Below are 16,802 nucleotides of genomic sequence, written 5' to 3' on the forward strand. Positions count from 1 at the left end.
CACACACACACACAATATCTCTCTCCACCAGACTCAACTCCAACCCTTTTTTCTTTCTTTACTCTTATTTCCATCTTTCCTGTCTCTTCTCTACAATTCTTTCTTCTTCTTCTCATCTCTTCCCCCGTTTGTCCCCCCCTTTAACCTTCCCCCCACCCCTCGGTGCTGTGCTCGTCAGTGTGCTGCATCATTGGTGAAGCCACGTGCTCTCTGTTTATCATCAGGAAGGGGAGGGAGAGAGCCTCTTTCTGTCTCTCTCTCTCTCTCTCTCTCTCCCTTTCTCTCATTTTGTCTAGTGCACCCATAGGCACACAAACTCAGCTTTGTACACTCATCCAGCGTTAGCCTGAGGGACGCACACACACACGGACACAGACCAACAACACAGCTACACCAGACTGTACCGACGGGAGAAACTCTGAGCTACTCCACAGGTACGGTCAAGCTTTATCTGCCTGCTACATGATATTCATTTATCTGTCTGAGAATGTGTATGAAACAGTCGTCCTCAAGTTCATGTTTTTGTATCAGAATCAAAGCTGAAATTCTTTGAGAGGCTGAGGTGATATTTTAACTTTAGTTGAGCTCCCGTGTGCTGCAGCTGCTTTGTTTTAGAGGAGCACAGGAGGAAGAGGAGGGTGTTAAAATGAGAGCAGGATTTTTGGCACAGGGTCTGTGAACACTGGGGCCAAGGCTTTGTACTCTATACTTTACTTAACACCCCACCCACCCACCCATCCCTCCACATGCGTGCACACACACACGCCTCGCATCACCAGCCAGTGCATTGGTGTGTATTGGATGTTGACAGGTTGAAATTACTGAGGAAAAAAAATGTGCCATTTACTCCACATCGCTGCCAACAAAAAAGATCAGTATGTGCTTCCCCTGAAAGGCAGCGTGTTTATATTGTATTGCTATTATTAGTATTGCTATAATAAAGTTGTGATGTGCTGAAGTTGCTGCTTTGGGAAAGGTCTGGGTAAACACCACAGATCGGAGTCTAACTGCAGAGAGCTGTGTGAGCCACAGGAAAGCTTTGGTTTGCAGCAGACGGAGGTGAGTGAATGATGACTCTACAGTGGGTGGAAGTCATAAAAGTTGATTGAATTTGGTGCAGGCTTGTGTTAGTGGTGCCTCAAATCTGCCTGCATTAGCTGAACGCTGCTGGCAACACCTGACAGACTGAGGCTGAAATTCACAAAGGAATAACAGTAGAATATTGAAGAGTGGTGCTCGGAAAAAAAGAGGATCCAGTAGGTAACTTAAATATCTTAAAATCTTTATTCCATCTGAGTTGTCATATTTGTAATTTGTAATTTATTTTAGCTGTAGGGTTTATTAATTCATCTATTAATCAGTCTTTTTTAATCAGTCTTTTGTTTTCAAAGGCCTGGTTGGGTCAGAGCATCACTAGACTATCAGCAGGTAGATAAACATCTAACATGATTCATTTTTGTTGAATCCTGCTCAAAATATTTGCAACAATGACACTGTCAGTGTCCCATTTTTCTCTGGTGCTCTTACATAATTTCTCCGTAGGATCCAGAGCTCCGCTGCTGTTATCATTTCCTTGCTGGATGTTTTTTACAGTCTATTTTCTAAAGCTATGAAACTTATTGGCCTTTTTTTCTTCTTCACTCCTGCTGCTCCTCAGCACATGAAACAGCCACTGAAGCCGAGCTTCTCTTCCCTCTGGGAGCGAGTCAGCGTCTCAGCTCGGGGGTTTATAAATAGATTTACAAAGAGTGATACACTCCTGCTTTTGGTGCGACATGAGCCGCACGGAGCTGACGTGTGTGCAGAGGACAAATTAAAATGAATTATTACCAGAACAAATCATTATGACCCTGGTGGGTGTTTGAACTTGTGTACTGTGCTGAGGTTACAGTAACTAACTGTTGCGGTGGGGTTTTTTTTTTTTTACTCTCTGCTCATTTGTAATAACTGTTTCCTATTTCAGCACATCTGAGTTTTGTAAATGTTGAAAGTCATGCAGGGAGACCCCAGAAAACATTATCAACATTTGTCACTAACCATGTCCTCTAGCAACAGCAGCTCTCAAGAGATTAGTCAAATCTGCCTAATTATGCACAACTGCATCTTTGGAAAAGTGGAGAATTTACGTTTCAGTTTGACTTGAGTGTAGAGGTTTTTACTGTCCCGGTGATGCTAACATGTTTCATGTGATTCATGCAGCGGCTGAATGATACCGGTGACTCAGTGATATGGAAGATATTGAGCTTTCACACTTGTGAAACTTGCCCCGTATATCTTCTTCTGTCTGTTTTGGAGTCCCCAAATCTCACTCCCTCCCTCCATCCCTGCTCCATCCTCCCCCCCACCACCCACCTGGCATTTTCAACAGCTAAACAATGGCGGTTGGCACCGCGAGTGAGCCACTGGAGGAGCAGTTGTTGTTGTTATTACATGTTTTGCATGTTGATATTTTTTTTTCTTTGCTGCACATTTCTGTTGGACTCTGCTCTAATTAACCAGTGAATTGGGAAACAAGACGACATTATTACTGATGGAAATTACAGTCTGTGTTTCTGGTCACTTTTACTGTGGCTGAAAGTCAGTTAATGCAGATTTAAATACCTTCCACTGGCTTTTTTAATGGCTGCAGAGACAGGATACTCCTCTTCTTTACTGACTATAAGAGCTAAAAACTAGAACAGTGCCAGTCGCTCAACCACAGTCTTTTCTATTAATTGTTAAGCTTCACATTTCTTTGTCTTTTATGGCCATTTCCACAGGATCCTATTAATCTCTGTCTCCTCCCTAATATTACCTCCTGTCTGCTCTGTGTAGTGTTATTGCATGAAATCTCCTCTTTTAATTCTGTGAATGTTATTACTGCCTTTGCACCTGCAATGCACCATCACCAGTACAGTAGATCTTGTCTCTTGTATTTTTTTATACCTGCTGCTAGATGGGGCCTGGATTGTTTTGGAATTTCCCTCCCAAGGCTGGCTGCACGGTTCCACAGAGCCTCCTGCAGACCATGTACGTAGGATCGTGAAGCCACTGTACCTCCCTACATAACGTACCATACCGTGCCACACAGGTCTCTCTTTTATCCAGCCTGTGTGGAGTTATTTATGGCATTTTCCGTCCATTTGTTCCATTCTGTCAACCAGTCAGTCCAGTGTTTTCACATATTCATTCTGTAGCAGTAGAGCAAATGCCCAAAAACCCAATGAAAAGTCATCATGTGGTTCGAAAACATGCTTAGGACAGAAGTAGTCCATCTGTCATCTGACAAATATCTATTCAGAAATCAGTTTTAGACCACAGCAGATACCGGAACACAAACTGGGAGTGAAGCCAAACCCTGAAACTGATAATTCCCTCAACAACATTTGGTGGCAACCTGTTCCAGGTGACACACTGTGTCCACTGTTACAGCATGAGTGGTTAGCTCAGTCTTCAGATGTTTTCTTTGTAGTTACGAGAAGAAGAACTACAGGTAACTACAATTTACATTTTCAGAAAGAAATCCATTCTTATGTACCGTGATGACGACTGAGCCATCTCCATCTCACGACTCCTGTGAGCTTATGTTGGTAATGACAGTGTCAAAAAAAACAAAATGCAGGGGAACCTGTGACTCATGTTAAATGCAGAAGAGAAAAGCCAGTGGCTCTTTAGCCACCAGCTAACGGCTGTCAGGCCACATTTTTGAGGAGAAAAATAAACAATTGCTAAATTAGCTTCTGAATTGTAAGATAAACATCCTCCCAGGTCATTCATGCCGGTTTGTTTAGGGCTCTAGTCGTACTTAGGCTTAAACTTTAAAATAACTACGACATGGCAAGCTGTCAGCTTTCAAATTTGGCACTAGCTTGACATAAATGGATCTCTGGGATCTATATTTCTGAGCTTCCAATCTTCCATATGAAACTGTATGCTAATGGACTGATAAAACTGAGCACATACAGTAACCTTGCCATAGTCTTGAGAGCTAAGCTGAAAATTAGCGAGCAGCAGTTTATGTGTAGTGACATTTTGCTTGCAGACACTAGCTTTGGGTCAGATTTTTTTTGCATTTATTAGGTTGAAAAAGCAGCTTCACTAACTCTTCTAACTTTTCCTGTAATTCGTCAACAACATGATAACATATGAGAACAGGTTAATGGCTCATTAGCATAACTATGTTGATGCTAACGCGCCTTTTGGTGAAATATCAGTCCCATGTTGTAACTCAAAGCCCCCATCTGACCACAATACCATGTCCAATTACACCCGTTCATTGGACAAAATCTCCTCAGATTCATGTCTCAACTGTCGCTTGATTGGGTGATTTGTAGGTAAAAACCTCCCTCCGTGGTTACTCTTACTGCAATGGAGCATAGCAGCATACCCTGTCATCACACATGCACACACATTCATTTTTCTCTCAGTGTGTGTTATCTATTACTGTCACCCATCAGCTCGGAGACGCCTGGGTGCTGCTTGTCTTGTGTGTCTGAGTCAGTGTGGAAGGAACTGCATGTTCCACACATCTGTGCATACATACTATGACTTCTTCATGATGGAGTAGATCTGTGATGATAATGATGACCCTGCTAAATGTTCCTGAACATGAAAATAGTGATGTTCATCACAGTCATTGTGTTATCAAAGGCAGAAATACTGAATGAGAGAAGTAGCAGAAATACATCTGAAGTGTTGCCGGGTAGAGACTGGTACTGAAATAGAGATAATTTTTTCAAATAACAGATTAAGCTTTAATTATTGTCTTGTTTGTACATAATAAAAATAGAATCATGTCAGGATCATAATCCATCAGGCTAAAAATAACGTGTGGTGTATTTCTGTATCACCTCCTTAAATCCCCCACAGCTCCACAGACTGAGTGTCTGTGGTTAACAACAACAACCCGGAGAAAACACAATCCGATCTCAGCAATAGCTAAAACCTTTCAGGAACGCATACATGGAAATAACTTGGGTAGAAAGAGATGAGTTTTTGGTCTACATGTGCAATAAAAGTAATGTTGTCCAGCCATGCAGATAGGTTTGCTTAATTATGTTCATATGTTTTCATATTTCTGCTTCTTCCCTGACACAATGGAGGTGAGAGGAGTGTGTGGTGCCCGTGATGTTAAAAATGAAGGCATTCAGCAGAAGCAGTGTGTTACCAGTAACAGTGTCTCTGTTTCTGTGGATGATGTGCAGGACTCAGTGTAAACACATTTCCTGTTTACTGTGAGGTCTGTGGATAATTCAAGAGAACATCTCAAAGCTAGAGAAAGGGAACAAAGACAAACACATCATTTGTTTAAATTAATTAAAACCCAACAAACTTTGTGTAAACTTTGTTAAGTTTTGTTTTACAAAGTCAACAAAGAGCTTTATCTTCATACACATTTTTTTAATCAGCGCTGTGGATTTCTAACTTCTTCCACTTCTCGATGGTTTGGTGTCATGATTATCAGTTCAGCACGACTTGCTAGTTTTCTTCATTTTGCATTAACAAAGACAACGATAGTTTACAGTCTGGTTTACATGCAGTGGGTCAGACAGAGCCTCTAGCTGCGTACAAGACATGACCTGTTGATCTTACACACTTTGAACAGGTAACATGTTGAACAGTGGTTTGAATCTTAGAGTAAAAAGTGACAGCCCTGCTCTGAACATAAACCAAAGGGGCTAGAAACCACTGAAGTGATAAGTTAGAGAAATAAAACCTGTCTCTCTGTAGTTTGGGTTAATGTTACTTTATTATGTCTCTCATCGGTGGTGCCAGCAGCAGTAATCCTGTACGTACAGTGTGTACATTTCTAAAAAATATGTAATTCTGTGTGTTTATGCAGCTAAATGAGGGAATCAGTTGTTGCTTAATGCAAATATTTTTGGAGATACACACAAACACTTTCATGCGCTTATAACCCCAAAATATAAAGGGTAAAGTTGCAGTGTACTACTGTTTTCCAATTGATATTAGAGAGGCAAACAGATAACATGCAGCAAAGGGCCTTGGGTCGGACTTGAACCTGGACTGCTGCTGTTAAATATAAGCCTTTGGGTACCATGCTCTGCCCTGTGAGCCACTGCTGCGCCGCACTGTGTGGTTACTTTTATGTATAAAAGACAAACATACTATTTTCTCACAGCACACAGAGCTCGTTATTTTGCTGCTCACTGGTAAACTTGTAGACTATAACTAGTTTGGTTTTACTTCATTTCACATTATTCACAGCAGGGATACAGGACAAACTGTGTCCCATATCGATTCAATACAGGACACAGCAGTTTATCTTCAAAAATGGGATGATCCTCTTATATACAGGACAGGTGGCAACCCTAGTGAGAAACCTAAGGTTCTTGTGTGTACTATGAAATGTAATCCTGCAAGCGCCACTGGCTCTCATCAGTGATTAGAGGTTATTGGCAATAGATTTTTTAATCAAAAGCTACTGCAAAATTCTCCATCAAGAGACTGATGTCCCCTTTATCCCTCTGCATGTTATGGCTTTACACCTCCAGTCCCACATAGAAATACAATACATGGTAAAGACTGCAGTAGGAGTTCTGGGTTATGGCCTTTTTTCAGTGGACACTGTAATAAAATGAAGTGTCTGCCGTTTGCTCAGCAAACCATTCATCTCCTCAGTGTGCTCCACTGAGCTTTGCTGCTCGGCATCTGGTTCTCCACTCGGGTCAGGAAGGAGTCCAGCAAACACTCCCCTCTCCCCTCAGCGTACTGCTGGTGACCACACACTGTCAGCCCGTCTGCCTTTGCTGGCGTGAACCCTGCAGCGCTGTGGGCGGGCTGTAGAAACACAACCACGAGAACGGACATTTTCAGTTCGGCTGCTGGACAAGCCAACTGTGCCATTCAGCTGGAGCCAAATAAACACAAGTATCAGTGTGACGGTAGATGTGTGGTTAACGTCACACTTCAGCAGGTCACAGGTGACGTTCAAGCTGCAGCTACTGAGAGGCGGGCACGGCCTTTTCAGCTTGACCATTAGACACGTTAATAACATGAATCACTGCTGAGACGGTGACAGAAGCTGTCCAGTTGTACCTCTAATGTACAACATCCCCAAAAGTATGTGGGCACCACAACATTACACCCAGGTGTGATTGTTGAACATGTCATTTTAAAACCGTGTTACTGGAAAGCTTCTACCTGATTCAGGAACCTGGCTGCAGTGATCTGCGCCCCTTCAGCTGAGAGAGCATTGGAGAGGTCCAACTAATTGCAGTGTCTGACACAACTCCAGCTGACACCTGGCACTTCTCAGGGTGACCTGCTCAGCTGTGGAAGCCCATGTCATGAAGTCCCTGACAAACAGTTCCTGAGCTGACATTTCTCTCCCTAATGAGCGAAGATGACGAAGGAAACATTTTCTGTGCATCACGTCCTTCAGTGCTTCGCCCCCTGTAACCTTGTGTGGTCTCCTGCTTTGCAGCTGAGATGCTTCCACTTCACAGTTACATGGACTTAGAGTCGACTAGGACAAGCTCATCATGACCTGGCTTCCTATGATACTGCCATGTTTAGTTCCCATTTTTCTCCTGATGACTTTAATTGTGTTCTGTTTACAAATAGGCCTGTGTTGGTGTGAGCATGTCTCCATCCCTCAGATTAGCGATAACGCATTTGACTGCCTTGACTGCCCCATTTCGACACAAAAGTCAAATTTCACACTGAGCTGGTTTCAAAAATAGTAGAGGGACAATCTGCTCCTCCTGAAGAAACAAAGATCCACTTTGAAATATAATGACATCTCTCCTGATAAGTACAGGAGAACCAGCGAGTTAACAGAAAAACAGGAGGTAAATGTAGCTCTAATTATCTCTGGGGTCCGTGTGAAAAATTACCCACATAGGCGCTCGGGACAGATTTAAAATTACTGACCAGCAAAGGTAATGTTAAAACATCCCCACCTTCCCTTGGGAAATAAATCCATTCTGAAGGGTAGTTTAGTACACTATATTTACCCTCCTCCATTTCATTCAGCCTCTCTCAAAGAGTGTTCCACAAGCGACCCCTGGTGGTCCATGGGTAAGTTTGTTAAAATATCATGTTTGAAATTTAGTGTTCTCAAACTGTCTGTCAGAGGCTACTAGTGAGTAATGTATATGTGTTGTTTTCAATATTAAATCTACTCAAATGTAAATTCAAACATTATTTGAATTGGATGTTTTGCGATGATGTTGGACTTAAAAAAATGTAACAGACCAATTTGCGACACTGTCTACACAGGTAGCTTCACCACTTCACCGTTTATGATTTAAGATTTACGTAAATGATTTACACTGAATTTCATCAGTTATCATCAGTCTATTAACTATCAAACACAAGGGACAAGATCATGGACTCATCAAGTCAAAAGAAACCCTCGACATAATGACACAACAGGCAAGTGCTAAGTTTTACAGTCACTGCGACTGGGACACGTTTTGCGTTTGATGACATCCTGCCAGTGTTCATGTGTGTGTGTAATGGTTTTGATGCCACACAAATAGCACCAGTTCTTGCCATGCAGTGTGTGTGGTGCAGTGGTTGCCAATAATTGACACGCTGTCCCAGTTTGTGCGACCTGATAGCCCAGTGGTTAGGACACATACCCCATGGGCGTAAACGCCCTGAGCAGCGAGTACCCGGTACAACTCCCAGCCTGCTGGATGTGCCGCATATACCATTCTCCTATACTCCATCCCTGCATTCTTCTGCGCAAGCTCGCCACAATACTATTGAGTAAGTAGGCCAATTGGTTTTAGGGATGCTCAGGGAGTTAGGTGGTCTGAGTTTTATTTTAATGGTTAAATGGTTCTGTGGTCTGTAAAAGTTTGAGAAACACTGATTTTATTTGAGAGTAGGAGTTCGAAGTTTTGCAAACTCCCAAAACATAACAAAAAAGTTGCATCTGTAATAAACTTACCATTTGCAAAAAATTTCACTGTCAATATCCACATTTTGGAGTTTGCAGTTCTGCGACACTTCCTCCATCAGTGATGAATGAGCAGGAAAATGAGTGTAAAAGAAGGTGAACAATAATCCACAATCAATTTCAGGAGAAACGGATAAAACGCATCTATTCACACTTTTAAACAGTGGATGATAAATATAAATAAATCTGTGCAAATGTTTCTCCAAAAACTGCAATTAACGAGGTGGAGATTTGCATGAGAAACAAGGATGCAGTCCTGCTTCATCTGCTCTCCAGATGACCTCAGGCGCCGCCTTTAGAAAGGAGAGAAAACAGCTAAGTCGACAAGTTTTCACGAAGCAGTCTGCGAGGCTGCAATGTGCAACACCAGCATACTTTGGTTTGTGTGCAGAGAGGCTTCAGAAAGTTTTCAGACGCCTTCACTTTTCCCACATTTCATGCTGTAGATTTAATTTTAAATGGATAAAATTGCTCATTACTCATGATGACAAAATGTGAAGGGATCTGAAAACTGTCTGAAGCCACTGCAGCTTTTTGTCCTTGGGCTGTTGAGCGTATTTAAATTTACATTTACAGCTGTATGACTCAGCGCAGGAGCTCATGTGATGAAATACTCAGTTGGTTTAATGTTAGGTCAGGATTTTACACACTGCTGGAGATAACAGCTATAGGTAAGTGTCCCTTCAGCTTTTATTTTGCCTGCACACAGGATCTTGCAGCATTAGTAAAAGTTGTTTTATTAGACTTTAGTCATCGCCCACAAATATGCTGAGCAAAGTCCCAGCTGTGAAAACCTACCTGAAGCAAGGTGGTGATTAAAATGATCAAGTGCTCTCCGCCTCTCCTGATTAAAAAGAGGTGAACATGACCATCCGAGTGCCACCTCTGGTCCAGGGTCCCATTAATGTGGAATTAATGAGGCCAGTAACACATACAATCTATGAGGGCACGAGGGTCTTCATTTTAATTTGTGCTCACTCCTCAGGCAGTGTCAGGTCATCATGGACCCAGCACACTCCTTCAAAGCTGGAAGCATATTTTATGATATACTGTACATCACAGCAGAATTAAGGTGAATGATGCATACAATTTTCTTGGTGCACAGGTTGTAGTCACTGTAGGTGACCACAGGTGTCCAGACATTGAACATTGAGAGTTTAACTTTATGACATTAATGAATTTACATTATATTCAGGCTCTCAGACTATTGATATGAAAAAGTCAAATGAGTCTTTTTCCAACATCAAAATGTATCATGATTGTAAATGTGTGAAAAATTATGTATAAAATAATCTAGAACTATTGATTATTATTAATTAATTAATGATTAGAATAATCTAATCATCATCTTGCTACACAGTGTCCTGCCTATGATAGGAGTGTGCATAGTATAAAATATACAAAACTTAAACCTTAAAGGAGCTTTTGTATGTTTTAGAAATAAGAAGTAATAACACATTCTTCCTCTTCCAAATTAAAAGTCCAGTTCATAAATTATAAAACACAACTTTGCTCAACTTCCTGCGTCAGGTTTATTTCATCTGGTAAGACCAGAAGCTTATGGTCGCTAATGCAAGCTTACTATTTAGCATGATCCCATAAATCTCAGGTTTGGCCACTGTGACCACTGTTCAGGAAAAGCTCCATAGGTTCATTAATTCTCACCAGGCTTATTTTACAGACAGGCCTTTATTACATTTCTCCTGTTCCTCTGGAAATCCTAATTTAACATTTCCTCCATGTTATCTTGATAAATTTAGGATAATATATTTCTTTACATTAACTTATACTTGTGTATTTGGACCACAGAGCAGAGAAGAGAAACAGGAGGGGTACAGAAATACAAATAACTGGGTGATATTAATCATAATCATCTGATATATATCATATCATGATAAATCCATAAGAAAGCCCAGAAACAACAGCACTTCCTCAGTAAACGCTGCAGGTTTGGGGTGTGTGAAAAACTAAAAACACTCTTTTACATAATAGAAACAGAGATTGACTTATTACTTCTATTATTATTACTAATAGCACATATCTGCAAGACTGGAGCTTCAAAGAGTCAAGTCGTTTAAGTGTGTCGTCTACATATGAAGTGAGTTCATAGATTTAAGGAACCAAAGTCTGACAAGTTAAAAAAGATTAATGCTGATGATCAGTCTGTCACTGCCGGCTGATGACGGCCATTTTGTTTTAACCTTTAAACATGAGGTTAGATAGTGATGCTCTAGGTTTTAAGATGTGCTGTTATTCTACACTCACTGTGTTTTATGTGAGCTTATGTAGTAAATGTAAGCAGACCCCCTGTGAAGAGAATTAGCTGTGTTTACTAACAAACATGAACAAATAGATTTGGAGTTAATCAAATATGAATGCGGACCCCACATTGGTCCATCTCACTAAAAGCTCCATTTAGTAGCTGTTCTGGAGCTTTTGGTCATATCACATGATCTTAATCAGCACAGCTGTGATGTTGAAGTTTCCTTTTTTCTGAGCCCTTAAAGGACTTCAGGTCAGTGTTTGTTTAAAGCCGACTCCATGATCAGAAGCTCTTGGACAGTGAACAAATTGTCTTTTCTCAAGATCAGGACTGAACTTTGAACCTCATTATTACAGAAGATTAGAATCACTGTGTCTTATTCATGTACAGAAACTTAATTCACTAATGTTTTGTAGCAATTTTTCTGCAAATTTATAGTTTTTCAAATGTCAGTGTTTAGTTAGAGGGAGGCTGCATCTCTTCCCATGGGATTTTAAATTGGTCTCAGCTTGAATTCCAGGTAATATTAGAGAGGTTGTTAAAGCTCTTAAGTTTGTCCTCTAGAAACCTGCCAAAACGCTGAATAAATGACAGAATAAAACTGCAGATTACAAAGACTCAGTGCTTCTACCTCTGCACACGTTTTTAATACTAGGAACTAAATAGCCTTACACAGTGGCTGCTGAAGTAAGTCCAGCTCTCAGCAGGACCTCAGACCCCCCCATAGAGCGGTGCCCTCTTACGCCCTGACGCTGATGCCACAACTGAGAGCTGGGGCAAAAATAGAGCTCTGAGAGCGTGTGTTGTAAAAAGTGTGAGGTCACCACTGTCACTTTCTGTGTCCCCTTCTTTGATACTTTCTTTTGTTTGACCTGAAACAGCTTGATTTCTGTTGTGATTACCATAAGTTTGAATGCAGAAATGCATGGACTTCAATCCAAGATGGAGCTGCATTTCTCTGCTGCCTGTAAAGCTGATTTTGTTTCGTTACAGTGTTTTGGAGACACAGAGCTTTCATCTGACAGTGCTGACTGAAAGCTTTTTGTGCCAGAAGAGAAAGGGCTGCTGAAGGGTTCAATCTGGAGCTGATAGCCTATATTTAATATTTAATCCTCCACTCTGACATTGATTTCTCTGGTACAAATACCTTTTTTTAAAAGAAAGTTTCATTTCCAATGGTGGAAAGTGGTGACTTAACTTTCTGTGATTTAAAAACATCTGTAAGCAGTGCTGTGATTTTGCTTGAAGGAATGGAAAAACATGCATGCCAGCAGGTACCACCAGCTGCCACCAACATGTGGCAGACCAACAGGTTGGATGGTGGTGGGAGGAAGATGTGGGGTGACTGTAGGAGTGACTGTCAGGGCATGTCAGTCAGGATTTACATATCCACTCTGCCTGACTGGAGGAAGCTCCTCCAGGAATCACATCCATGTAGTTAAGTAACAGCACCAGATGAAAGACATCGAGTCAACAGGAAGGAGATCGATGAAGGCACAGACCGCTGTCATTTAGACGTACAGGTTTGCGAATTAGTCTTTTTTTTTAAATTAATTTTATTTTGCATTTCATGATTTATATATACTGTTTATTAATCTCTTTATGTTGTCCACTGCCAATATAATGAATATGATGCGGGCAAATTTTTACACACACTTTTAACTCACAGTAATAGTGAGAGGTATCAGCTTCTAATGTATGGAATGCCACCAAAATGAATATTAAATCAAAAATACATAAATAAATACAGCTATGAAATGAATCCTGAAACAGGTAATAATAGTAGAAATATATAAATAAGTGCAAATATAAATATATAAGCAAGTCCATAAATAAATAAATAGCAATATAAATGAATGAATGAATAAATAAATAAATAAACAGCTTTTTATTTTTATTTATTTTAGGGACTCTTATTTTATAATTCCACATTTATTTATTTCTGGAGACTTTTATTTCCAAATGCCACATTTATTTCCCAGCTCTTTTAATTATCATCTGTTATATTCAAATGAGGGGGCGTGGTTATCTCACAGATTCAGACCAAACTACTGCAACTGCTACTACAGTGATTCATCATTATTAATTATTTATTTCAAGATTTATTTCATAGCTGTATTTATTTATTTAATATTGATTTAATTGATATTCCATACTCATGGCTTGGCCATACACCTGTATAATCATGATTAGCTGTTACTAGTGTCAGCTGGTAGCCAAACAGCCATGAATGAGCAAGTGATAGTGATGCATGAGTGAAGCAGCTGATGGAAATCAGCTCAACAGAAGCAGAAAAAAAATCATACTTGCAATTTTCTTGCAAAACAATTGAAAATAAAATAAACAATATGAATATCACGTATTAAGCAGCTTTTAAATCTCACAGAGGTTGAAAGATTAAGCTCGTTTGCAGATATTTGGTCATAAACCAAACAATTATAATACATCCTCTGAGCACCATGAATGTCTGTGGAAAATGTGGTGCTACTCTATCTAGTTGTTGAGATATTTCACCAAATGAGTGAAAATGCTATAAAAATCTGTAAAATATCTGTAGCATACATCAATTTATCCAAAGCCAATAATGATTCATCCTCTGGGAATAAAATTTCATTGCAACACATCAGTAGTTGTTGAGATGTTTCAGTCTGGACCGAGGTGGTGGATGGAAACTATAGAAATAACAACAATTCAGTGTGACAGCTTGAGTTGAGAAGTGAGTTTTATTAAAGTGGTTTCTATTAGTTTTCTTCATAGTTGACAAATCAGTCTGACAATGATGTGGCAGTAAAAACCTCCTTCACCTTCCTGTGGTTTCTGTCACAGTTTTCTCTCTTCCTGTCGTATTTGTCCCTCTGCTGTCCCGCTGTCTCTCTGCCTCTGTCTGTTTGAGTTGCCCCAGTTTCCAAGTATTGATTCAGTGGATGTACATTATCCCCTCCACATAGCAGTGCAATTGATTTCTGGTCTGACAGGAAGCGATTCTCTCTCATCCTCTTTACTGTCCCCACATCCAGTTAAGGTGCCCCACTGTCACTAGATGATTGGAGCTTAAATACTGTCTCCAAACTGTCTCCATCCTCCAGAACGGACAGCCACTGAACAGGACTAAAAGGGTATTGGATTAGACTCACTTATTCCACCTTTAATTGCTGAGCTGTAAGAGCACAGTGAAAAAACTAATTTGAACATAATTAAACAACACTCAACAGTAATCCTATCCTATCCATTGTAAACATTCATCACATTTTACAGACTGGCTTCCATTCAACTTTGACCAGCTACTTACTGGAGTTATGCATGCATGCCCTTCTCCTCTGCTCTAATCAATATTTTGCTCATGTGAAAGGGGTCATTTGCAGTGACAAACCCACCGATAACTGTCATCCAACTTTGTAGTTTCCCCTCTACTCTATGGTGTAAAGATATCAGATATAAAGAGCCAGATGAAAAACTGACCTTACATTCAGTGCTGATGTTGCTCTGAGGCTCCTGGCTGTAAACAGGCCACTATCGTGTTAATCATGTGAACTTAATAATGATAATAATATGTCAGTGTTGTGTTTTGCCCCCTTGTGGCAAAATATCACGTTCCACAGCTTTAACAACAATTTACTCCAAACTACTTTTAGCTTCGTTTCAAACCACTCGGTGTAAAGATTTTCTTTGCTCCAGAAGAACAGAATATTTTTATTTTTTTTTATTTTTATCTGTGCTACTACTTGTCTGCTTACTGTCATGCACCAAAACTCCTTGATTAATGTTTACTAGACTCCCTCAATGATTTGCTATTCATAGTACGGCTACGTAAACACAAGATTGAATGCATTGTGCTTTGTAATCGACATAATTGAAATTTAACCTGTAAAACTTGTTGAATTTGTTGGTTAGCTGATAACATTGTGTTTGTATATGTGAGGTTTTGGCAGCTGGATGAGCAAACTTGTGTGTAACATGTCATTGTGAAAAATCTCTTTTATCTAAATCAGAAAGAAAAAATAAAATGTAGAGACAGTTCAGATGTGAATTTCTCCTTCGGTAGTGACAGACTTTAGTTCATTTTGTTTGATTCAACAATAGCACATTTAATGAAATGTAAAAAATATTCTGACTATTAGATCAGACTCACGTTCTTTGGAACGTCATCACATACTCAGTGATTCATGATAACCAGGAGAAAAACATCACTCCACTTTGTTAAATGACCATGAGGTGATGAAAGTGGAGAATATAATAATTATTTGCTTCAGCAGGTTTAATCAGGTTTGCTCTTTGCCTTTGTTTAGTCTCACTTAACTGTATTACACAGAGTGATGACATGTTCTCCACTCTAGCACAAGGCTGAATGAGATCACAGGTTATTTTTGATGCAGGGATCATGGTAAAGACCTAATGTGCCCACCTTCAATGTGTCTTGCACAGAAGATCATAGTAATAATCAAACACAACGGCAAAGACAAAGGTTACTATGGTGCGACTGTGAGATGTGTAATTTGGCAAGATGTACTTGTGAATGGAGCACAAAAGAGAGAGAGTGAGAGTGTAATCTAAAACAGGAGAGCAGAGAAAGGAGAGCAGCAAAGCTTCTTCTACGAGTTTATATAATGACAATGCAAATTAGTGTTCACACTGTGGTTCAGCTCTGCTTTTACCGCGTATGAATAACCCAGTGTGAAATGAAAAGTGAAGTACAAAGAAAAAATTATATACTTGCTGTAAACCTGACATTGAGAACCAAATGAAACAACAACATGATAACATAGAAAATGTATGATTTAGACAAGATGGTCTTATGAGATGGTGGGAAAACATATTTGTAATGTAAAACAAGCAGTGAGGAGACAGTGAGCCAGACCCGATGGGACTAAGCTGGGTTGTCATAGCAACGCTGTCTGGGCAGATCTGAAAAGAAAAAAAAAGGAGCGAAGGAGGGAGAGAAACGAAACGAGGACAGGTCCATTTTGTTCTCCTCAACAAACTGCTGTGAAAGCAGACTGCTTTCTCTCCAAACAAGACAAAAACCCATTTCACTTTTTTTCTTTTTTTTTTAGAGGGGAGTGGGGGGTGTTCCTTGGCGAAAGGGGAGACATACAAAACAGACCTGTAAATAGCTTCTCACCCACTGACACTTTGGCTGCTTGACCGCAGTTGGTCGAGGGATAAGGAGAGGCTTTGAAGTTAGGTCCTCCACCGCGGAGAGTGCACTGTGATGGCCACATGCCTCACTGTTCAACTCAATGGCTTTACTGGCAGAGCTGTTTGTCAGATACACAACACAGCTGAAGGAGACAAGAGGAGGAGGAGAGGAGCTGGAACATAAAGGATGTGGGGAAAAAACAAGAATATCCACTAGAAACAAAATATACCGACATGCAGGATGTTCAGAAAATATACCAACATCAACATGCAACATAAAAAGTAGAGGTAAGAGGGAGAGAGAGAAGAGAAAAAGAAAAAGAGAGAAAGGTATATCATTTTAGGCGGCATGCAATCAATTATGCAGAACTTTAAGCCTTAATAAAATTGTTGTCATGAAGGAAGAAATTTGTTTTACAGACCAAAACCGTTTTTGTACCAGGCTGTAAACATTACATTATTTCTGCTGTTAAGTTGCACATTTTAACATGG

General features: G+C 40.2%; 1 protein-coding gene across 8 annotated transcripts in view; it reads left to right on the forward strand.

Annotated features, from left to right (window-relative positions):
- Nucleotides 1-279: 279 nt before the first annotated feature.
- Nucleotides 280-16,802, forward strand: part of ndrg4 (NDRG family member 4) — a 59,280-nt gene continuing 42,757 nt past the window's right edge. For 3 of the 8 annotated variants that reach the window (XM_071490744.1, XM_071490751.1, XM_071490770.1), the window contains exon 1: nt 280-434. Coding sequence is in view for 4 of the 8 variants with exons in the window: in XM_071490716.1 (XP_071346817.1) it covers nt 2,936-3,009 (74 nt within the window). In the remaining 4 variants the exon portion in view is untranslated. Of the gene's footprint in view, nt 435-958; nt 1,060-2,935; nt 3,010-16,802 lie in introns of those variants that run through there. The other 5 variants (XM_071490716.1, XM_071490726.1, XM_071490735.1 and 2 more) reach the window with 3 other exon arrangements.

The sequence above is a fragment of the Trachinotus anak genome, unplaced genomic scaffold, assembly GCF_046630095.1.
Source record: "Trachinotus anak isolate AG129_WGS33_773 ecotype Australia unplaced genomic scaffold, CSIRO_AGI_Tana_v1 ptg000002l, whole genome shotgun sequence".
In the NCBI taxonomy this organism is placed as follows: domain Eukaryota; kingdom Metazoa; phylum Chordata; class Actinopteri; order Carangiformes; family Carangidae; genus Trachinotus; species Trachinotus anak.